The sequence below is a fragment of the Oncorhynchus mykiss genome, chromosome 16 (genome assembly GCF_013265735.2).
Source record: "Oncorhynchus mykiss isolate Arlee chromosome 16, USDA_OmykA_1.1, whole genome shotgun sequence".
NCBI classification, from domain to species: Eukaryota; Metazoa; Chordata; class Actinopteri; order Salmoniformes; family Salmonidae; genus Oncorhynchus; species Oncorhynchus mykiss.
The window spans coordinates 16,283,307-16,292,972 of record NC_048580.1 but is presented as its reverse complement, the minus strand read 5'-3'; the positions used below and the strand labels follow the sequence as shown (position 1 = coordinate 16,292,972).

The following is a 9,666-nucleotide window of genomic DNA, read 5'->3' as shown; positions in this document are numbered from 1 at the left end:
CTGAAATGTGGCAAAAGGTCTCAAAATACTTTCGCAAGGCAATGTAGGTAGGTACAGTTGAAGTCGGAAGTTTACATACACTTAGGTTGGAGTTATTAAAACTCGTTTTTCAACCACTCCACAAATTTCTTGTTAACAAACTATAGTTTTGGCAAGTCGTTTAGGACATCTACTTTGTGCATGACTTGGCTCATTTTTCCAACAATTGTTTACAGACAGATTATTTCACTTATAATTCACTGTATCACAATTCTAGTGGGTCAGAAGTTTACATACACTAAGTTAACTGTATCTTTAAACAGCTTGGAAAGTTCCAGAAATGTTGTCATGGCTTTAGAAGCTTCTGATAGGCTAATTGACATAATTTAAGTCAATTGGAGGTGTACCTGTGGATGAATTTCAAGGGCTACCTTCAAACTCATAACGATGGCCATAATGACCATCGTTATGTTTGGAGGAAAAAGGGGGAGGCTTGCAAGCCGAAGAACACCATTCCAACCGTGAAGCACGGGAGTGGCAGCATCATGTTGTGGGGGTGCTTTACTGCAGGAGGGACTGGTGCACTTCACAAAATAGATGGCATCATGAGGAAAGAAAATTATGTAGATATATTGAAGCAACATCTCAAGACATCAGCCAGGAAGTTAATGCTTGGTCACAAATGGGTCTTCCAAATGGACAATGACCCCAAGCCTAAAGTGGCAAAATGGCTTAAGGACAACAAAGTCAGGGTATTGGAGTGGCCATCCCAAAGCCCTGACCTCAATCCTATAGAAAATGTGTGTGCAGAACTGAAAAAGTGTGTGCGAGCAAGGAGGCCTACAAATCTGACTCAGTACACCAGCTCTGTCAGGAGGAATGGGCCAAAATTCACCCAACTTATTGTGGGAAGCTTGTGGAACGCTGCCCGTAACATTTGACCCAAGTTAAACAATTTAAAGGCAAAGCTACCAAATACTAATTGAGTGTATGTAAATTTCTGACCCACTGGGGATGTGATGAAAGAAACAAAAGCTGAAATAAATCATTATCTCAACTATTATTTTGACATTTCACATTCTTAAAATAAAGTGGTGATCCTAACTGACCTAAAACATGGAATATTTACTCGGATTAAATGTCAGGAATGGTGAAAAACTGAGTTTAAATGTATTTGGCTAAGGTATATGTAAACTTCTGACTTCAACTGTTTGAAGGTAAAGAAAACAGTAGGCCAGGTAGGAAGGTATGTAGGTAAAGAAAACAGTAGGCCAGGTAGGAAGGTATGTAGGTAAAGAAAACAGTAGGCCAGGTAGGAAGGTATGTAGGTAAAGAAAACAGTAGGCCAGGTAGTTAGGTAAAGAGAACAGTAGGCCAGGTAGTTAGGTAAAGAGAACAGTAGGCCAAGTAGGTAGGTAGGTAAAGAGAACAGAAGGCCAAGTAGGTAGGTAGGTAAAGAGAACAGAAGGCCAGGTAGGTATGTAGGTAGGTAAAGAGAACAGTAGGCCAGGTAGGTAGGTAGGTAGGTAGGTAGGTAGGTAGGTAGGTAGGTAGGTAGGTAGGTAGGTAGGTAGGTAAAGAGAACAGTAGGCCAGGTAGGTAGGTAGGTAGGTAGGTAGGTAGGTAGGTAGGTAGGAAGGTAAAGTAAACAGTAGGCCAGGTAGGTAGGTACGTAGGTAAAGAGAACAGTAGGCCAGGTAGGTAGGTAGGTAAAGAGAACAGTAGGTCAGGTAGGTAGGTAGGAAGGTAAAGTAAACAGTAGGCCAGGTAGGTATACAGAAGAGTAAGAGCACCTAACTCAGCTGTTTACACTATCATCTAAGACAACATAACATGGGTCTGGAAGCAGGAAGTCACATGCAGGATCATCACAACTCTTTAATGTTCCATGTCATTTCAGCAGTCATGGAGACATTTTCTCGCTTTTACCCAAATCATAATCAAAGTACATTAACATTACAATAAAGACTTCATTGGAAAAACCGATAAGATACCTTGCAATTTGTGAGGACCAAAGTACAACACTTCACTGGTGGGCCAGTCAGTGCTGGGAAGCACACAGTCTCAACGAAAAGACAGATGGCTCCCTTCCTCTATGAAGCGCATAGACAGAGTGGGAAAAGACAAATAGAAAGATGGTAAGGAACTGAACAACAGTTTAGAGGGAGCCCAGAGGTTGGCTGTATGCTGTAACTTGGTTGTTTACTCGTCAGTGCTCTGTCTCTATCACTATACCTGTTTTTACTGCTTGTTTTCCCAGTGTTTGTGAGTGACTGGACAATTTGCTTTTTCCACAAAAGGTTACCCACAGAGACACCGTGTTAACTCAGTGGCCTTTATTGTCTGACCTGAGATTGGGAGTTAAATCCCCGGCCGAGTCATACCAAAGGTATGAGGTTAGGCACTGCGTTAAGACTAGCATCCTGTCCACAGGGTGTACTTAATAGATCAAGCTGCCTCATGCTACAGAAACAGGACAGGTTCCTGCTCCTATAAGCCATTCCGGCTCGCTCATGCAAGGCTACATATTTACAGAGACACACAAAAACAGTCCCATCAACCCATCATAGGAAACACAGAGTCCTGATCGCTAGAATGTCCTCCATTATAGCTCCATTCTGTGTTCTTGCCAGAACATCATTACGTAGAATCCTCAGTCTGTATTTTAAAGCCCCAGTGGGAATGCTCAGGCCTCTGACGCATTTGGTCTTTGCAGACCCAGGGCCGCTATAGTCACCACAAGGCATTGACCAGCGGCCAGCTAGGGGCTCGTTGTCTGCATTTCTTGCTTCAAATCTGGCCTGTCTTCTTTTTTAGGAAAATGTCACTGTGGTGGTGGCTCCTTCTATGGGTGGCTGTGGAATGGCATTCCAGATCGTAACAGGTGTACAAAACATTAGGAATATCTGCTTCCCTATTTCCATGACATAGACTGACCAGGTGTATCCAGGTGAAAGCTATGATCCCTTATTTATGTCACTTGTTAAATCCACTTCAATCAGTGTCGATGAAGGGGAGGAGACAGGTTAAAGAAGGATTTTTAAGCCTTGAGACATGGATTGTGTATGTGTGCCATTCAGAGGGTGAATGGTCAAGACAAAATATTTAAGTGCCTTTGAACTGGGTATGGTAGTAGGTGCCAGGCACACTGGTTTGTGTCAAGAACTGCAACACTGCTGGGTTTTTCACACTCAACAGTTTCAGGTGTGTATCAACAACGGTCTACCACCCACAGCACATCCAGCCAACTTGACACAACTGTGGGAAGCATTGGAGTCAATGGGCCAGGAACCCTGTGGAACGCTTGACACCTTGTAGAGTCCATGCCTGGACAAAGAGGCTGTTCTGAGGGCGGTGGGGGAAACAACTCAATATTAGGAAGGTGTTCCTAATGTTTTGTATACCCATCGGGCGGCGCACAATTCACCCAGCGCCATCCGGGTTAGGGTTTGGCTGGGGTAGGCCATCATTGTAAATCAGAATTTGTTCTTAACTGACTTGCCTAGTTAAATGAAAGGTTAAACACAATAAAATGTATTATACAAAAAAATGACATCTATAAAGTATTGAATATTGCAATTTTCAATGTTGCATTCTTTATTCGATCTGTTAACGACAACATTTAGTATATTCTCTGTTCTCCAAAAAACACATTGACATAGATATCATCCAGCACCAAAGACATGAGACATTCATTGACAAGATGCAGTGACAGGCAGTGAACAGACTTTGTGAGATACAGTGGTTGACCTAGCAGTGGATTCTACACACATCGCTTAACCCTAACTCACCCCACAGACAGGGTCATCATCAGGGCAATCGTAACACTTAGGCTGTGTACGTACAGTATTTTCCAAAAGTCTTGACAACAACGCCTTCCCTTCATGACAACTGTAAAGACACTTGGAAGGGTAAAAAAATCAATTACAAGAGAATCCATGGCTTTTAAAATGTGATTAACATGAGAGATACGAGGAGAGGAAAGGAGGTGGCATTGGGGCACGAGGCTAGCTAATGAGGATACAACAGCATGCTGAAAGGGTTAGACTAAAACCAGTTAGAATCAGAGCCTTATAGAGTACCATAGTATGAGTCATAATACCCATACAACCTAAAACAGGGAAATGGTTCCAATAATTTCCCCACCATTTATTTGTCCCATAGGGGATTTTAGAAACACTTTAAATAAGGGCTGTGTTTCGTGTAGGCTTACCCTGGCATGAGGTTTTGCTAATTGTGAAAATCTCTCTAGTAATTTCTAAATCAATATATTCGCCTATATTTACCCCCAAAAATAGTAATGCTAATTAGCTTCTAAACTGGCTATCATAAAGAACAACAAATGTCATGATGATCTGGATGAGACTGTCGAATCAAGGCAAAGGTAAGAATCTCTGGATTAACTATCTAATGTTAGCTAAATGTAGTAAATAATAAATAGGCTAAAATTTTTTAAATGGACAATTCTGTGAACTGTCTTGTGTACGTTTTAAATTGACACATTACCTGTTAGCAAAGGTATCATTAGAGATGACGTGCAGGAGCTTGGAGGGATTTGTAGTTTTGAATGGTGTCTACTTTGATGCTAATTAGGATTTTTGAATCAGAGTAAATAGAGCCGAGTATATTGATAGAAGTCACCATGTACAAGAGAGATTTACATGTTTATCAAAATGTCACACCATGGTAAGCCTAAACGAAACAACCCTTATTTTAAGCGTTTCTAAAATCCACTATGGGAAAATTGTATGGTCGAAAAACAATTGGAACCATTTCCCTGTTTGACCGCTAGGCTTTATGGGTATTATGACACCTCCATTGTGGGCCTCTATAGAGGTCAGGCCAGAGCTAGCTATGCCCTCTATGTGAATCACTGGGGTAAGGGATACTCACAATAGGTGAACTAGCAATGAACAACATTAGCACCAATTTCAACTGTTTTGAAAATGTTTACAAAAGGCTAGAGACATTCAGTAAGTATAACTTCTTCAGTGGACCACTTTGTGACCACTCTCCGCGGAGTCAGCAGAATGTGGATGTTTCTGGTTTTCAGGGATACAGTATTTTCAACCAAACTTCCATTTCCCCCGAAAAACGTGGGGAGTCCGCTCAGGTGTCTTGCTACGCCTGCTACGTTAGGTTGCTTTGTGAATATACTTTAAGGCCTGTAAAGACACTTATGAAAAGAAATACATTTGTTTTGATGGAAGAGCTTGACCATATTCACAGCAGAGCGTATTGGATACTTTGAGGTGTAATAAGTAATGATATTTTTTTCAGTCAACCATTTTCTTGTCTCAAACAATAAGACACATAAGACTAATGCAAATCGATTACGTAATGTTAAAATTTGAAATAAAATAGGAAGGTTTAGCATGTCTTTATAATACATTTGATATATAATTTATATATTTTTTTAAATAAAGTATATTCACTTTTTCTAAATCTGTGTTTTAAATCCATAGACATTAAGTTAATATCATGCAACCTAGTCATATCTGTCATTCTCAATACTTGCCTGTGGATTGGTGGATGCTTTAAAACACTTTTAAAAATCTACCTAAACTAAGTTGAGAAAATAATATATAGGCTACAATTTGATCCATGTTGGCACAATGTTGGAACACAACATTTACAAAATGGAGTCACTCCTATACAGTATATGTGAAACAAAACTGTATTGCCCTCTGGCCAATGTCCTGGTCAACATACAAACAAAAATATGTAGAAGGAACAACTAATAATAGTCTTATACAACTATAAAGAGTGAGTCAAAACAGTAAACTATGCATTTACTCTCTACTCAATATTGTTGCTGGTCTTTCACTGCAATCATTTTCAGTATTTCTACCTCATGCTTCAGTCGATGTGTGCCCCCTAGTGGTAAAACAGATTCATATTCTCTGACATTGGCTAAATAAGGTACAGTAGAACCCTAAACTTCAAGTTCGAAACTGACTGTGGTGTATTAGTGGAGGTATTCACCCTTTGTACCCCAATACAGTGTAGGTAATCAGGGTGGAGAAGGGGAGGTTGATATGTGTATGAGGGGGGCTCATCAGAGCCTCTTGTTCTCCAGGATGCCCCTCCAGTCATCTGCCCAAGAGAGCAGGCGCCGGTGGCTGGAGCTGGGAAGTATGTGCTTGTTGTGGCAGGCTGTAAATAGGATGTGCTCCCAGCTTGGGTTAGGCTCTACACCTGCAACAGAGGCACATCACAAAGGTCACGTGACGCTTGTAGATTAATCGAACAGTCAAATACTAACTACCGAAAACACCTATATGTATGACACTAGCATGCATATGGCGCCATCATATAAATACATGCACATATATTTACACGCACACAGTTTTCCAGCTTTGCTACAAACACTTGACTCACCGAGGATGTCTGGCTTGTCATCTATGAGGACGTCCCCAGTCACCACAGTCTTGTCTCTGGTTAGGATGATCTGGTCCAAGAAATCATAGCCCAGGTGCTTCTCTATCCAGGCATACTGAACACACAACAGGGAGAGCGCAAAGACCCAAACTATTGTTAGGAAGAGGTACCACAACCACCACTCGGCCTCCAGCCTAAAGGATTACTGTCTTGACTCCGAGCTTACCTTCTCACCAGGGCAGTGTATATAATGTTTTATAGGGCTGGTGCAAATAAAGACATCTGTGCTGGAAAACGGAGAAGAACACAACAGGGTTCATTTGTTTTCAAGGTAAATCTTCTACAACATGGCATTTTTGAAAGGTGAGCAAAGGGGATGTCCTAACATGAGGATACAGGCTAGTATTGGAACAGAGTTACTGTGAATGTACTGTTTCATGGTGAGGGCATTTGCTTGAGGTTAACTACTATATGGTTGTTGACATAAGGTCGGCCAAAATGAAACACTAAAGCAAAGGTTCCCTCTATAAAGACGGCGTGGTCCTCTGTAGCTGTTGGTAGAGCATGGCACTTGCAACAACCAAGATAGTGGGTACGATTCCTGGGATCACTCATACATAAAATGGACGCGTGGATGACTAAGTCGCTTTGGAGAAAAGCATCTGTCTGTTAATGTGCTATTAGCATGATGACATTTTAACACGGCAAATGCATACAGCAGAGCACACCATGACATAGCAGTTCCCTTCCTGAGAGGGTTACCATGCTACTCCAGGACCACCTGCCCGCCTTCTCCACCCTATTTGTTTATAGCCTAACGGGTGATGACTAAATGGCAAATAGTCTCTAGGTGAGGGTCAAAACATTGTAAAGCACGTTGGGAACACAAACAAAACAGCAATTCCTTCTCTTTGAACAGCTGACTCAATACAGCTGACTCACCGGGCAAGTGTCTTTGAAATAAATGTGAGTATTTTAAGAATATTTCGTAAGCTATGGTATTGTTCAGATATGGTTTGAATGACCATATATGGTTCAAACTTACTTCTCCATCTTAGCCATCTCCTTGACGGCCTGCACTCCTCCAGGAAGGGGCTCCAGCTCTATAAAGAAGTCCTTTGACTCCCAAATGCTGATGGCCTTCTCCTACAGTCAATATAGCCTCTGCTTATCATCCAGACTTTTACAGATTGTGTGTGTGTTAATTTATGGCAGACACTGAGGACCTAGACGCATGGCATACTTTAATACTCTCATTATACAATGAGAGTGTTATATACAATTACACAATAATAGGGATATGGGAGACATCTTTATCAAGTGCATGCTTGCTATGACTATACTGTGGAAATAGAGCACTGTCTGGAGAAACTGGGGTTGCATTATAAAGCAGAAATTAAAGCACTTTGTCGAGCCACCATGTGAGTAGGGGTTAACTCAGCACAAGGACTTTCTTATAAATCTGATCTGTGTGTGACTGGCATTTACAGAATTCGATGTATTGACAGCTGCTGCTCTTGAAACCTTTTGAACATGCAGGGGACTTCTGATGCAAATGAATGAGCGACATAATGCCAGACTATACAGACATTTAATGTATGGATATTTCCCCTTTTCAGACAGAATGCACAGTTCGGAACTACTTACACACAGGTCACTCCTCAAGTTCCCATACTGAGACGACACCCAGAATCCTCGTCTGTCCTCCAGGGTGATGTACGGTTCATTGGGGTACCTGGCCCGGTATTTCTTCAGGAATCCCCCTTCGAAGTCTGCAATGACGCCATCCATGTCCACTAGAACCCGAAGTCTCTTACCAGAGGATGAAGACATCTTCGCGGAAATATACTTGAACTGGTCATGGAGTAAGATCCTCCCTCTGTCGCGTAACGTTACTATCTTGGGCAGTAATGACATGATTTACTTGCCTCGCTGATTTCTGTCGGTGATCGAACGATGGCTTCAAGACTCACGAAGCGCGAGATAAGTATTCGAAAGTCCAGAAGAGAAAAACGTGTTTTTCCTAATACTGATAGGGTGCCATTTAAACAAAATATATTTTGGGACGTTGCTAATGTAACTAACTATTTGACACGGTCAGCTATTTATTTATGGTTTCAACCTTTATTGCAATTGGTCAGGCTTTGGCAGCAAGCTAGCTAACGTTAGCACTACCGGTATATTGATTAGCGCACAGGGTCAAATTTGACCAATGCCTTTCAGCAATGTATTTGGACTTGTTTACGATTCTTGTCAGTATGGACTGGTTCTTCAGCAGTTAGTGTCGCATCTCACAACCATTGTCAGCCGCACAGCAGCTGTGAAATTGGGTACAAATACTCTTAGATGTGTCGCCTACTGTACAAAATCCTGCAGTCAAAGACAATGTCGTGAAACAAGATTACGCACGTGTCCTCAGTTTCTCAGTGGAGTTTAAAAAGGCATTCTTGTATCATGGAGTGTTAACTGGAAAACATCTACAACATTTAACTTTTTACATCAAAAGAAGCTGAGCATGCATGCAGCAGAGGGAGCAAAATAACAGGGAAGGGAGGAATCAGTCAGATTCAGGGTGTTTAATAGTCACATGTACAGGGTTTGCAGGTGTGATTGCAGGGTACAGTGAAAATCTTAGGTGCTGAGCTCCAACATGCAATACTAAGTGGAATAAAATAATGAAAATTGTAATAAAAACAACAATAGAAATAGCACTATATACACCATACAAACTGTAGCAGTGATTAATAAATACATGTCCATTAGAGTAAAGCCTGTTGAGGGGGTGGGAGAATGAGCAGCAAGACCATTGTGTGGGGACAAAGTGAAATAAGAGTAATAATATACATATTAACAACTGCATCAGTGATGAATGTCGTTGGGGTGGGGGCCCTCGGGGACAGGCCAAATTTCAGCTCTGGAGAACACAGGTGCTAGAATCTTTCCGGTTCCCACACAGCCATGAGTGCCATGAATCTGGCTAGCAAGACTACACAGGTGTGGTCAATGGGAAGACATATCCAATGAGGAGGCCCCAGAACAATGAAGATATTCTGAGAAGCAGCTACAGTTAAGAGTGGAGTGTGCTGGCCTATTGTGTGGTTTGATAATTGTCTGTGGTAGGGAGCAGGGGAGGTCTCTGGCTCGTTGCTAAGCTGCAGGGAGACGTTGAGTGTCCCCTTGTAGGGGCCCCCAATCTAGTTTTGCCAAATCACATCTGAAACAAGGCTAACGTTGTAGACATGATAATTCATGTATTATTTTAATTGTTGTACTGTACCATGTGTATCCTGTGAATATGACAAGTAA

General features: G+C 41.7%; 1 protein-coding gene across 1 annotated transcript; it reads right to left on the bottom strand.

Moving 5' to 3' along the window:
- Window positions 1-3,550: 3,550 nt before the first annotated feature.
- LOC110491452 (5'(3')-deoxyribonucleotidase, mitochondrial) lies at window positions 3,551-8,314 on the bottom strand. The gene is made up of 5 exons (XM_021564918.2): window positions 8,008-8,314; window positions 7,406-7,506; window positions 6,587-6,647; window positions 6,361-6,475; window positions 3,551-6,177 (listed from the first exon to the last, which is right to left on the bottom strand). The coding sequence occupies exons 1-5, from the start codon at window positions 8,275-8,277 to the stop codon at window positions 6,038-6,040; spliced, it is 687 nt and encodes a 228-aa protein (XP_021420593.2). The 5' UTR covers window positions 8,278-8,314; the 3' UTR covers window positions 3,551-6,037.
- Between the last annotated feature and the right edge of the window lie 1,352 nt (window positions 8,315-9,666).

Bases quoted from the DNA above. Each gene is read 5' to 3' on its own strand.
- LOC110491452 (XM_021564918.2), bottom strand. From the start codon at position 8,277: ATGTCATTACTGCCCAAGATAGTAACGTTACGCGACAGAGGGAGGATC. The intron at 7,507-8,007 runs GTAAGTAGTTCC...TATTGACTGTAG, and splicing joins ACTTGAGGAGTGACCTGTGT to GAGAAGGCCATCAGCATTTG. The intron at 6,476-6,586 runs GTAAGCTCGGAG...TTGTGTGTTCAG, and splicing joins TACACTGCCCTGGTGAGAAG to TATGCCTGGATAGAGAAGCA.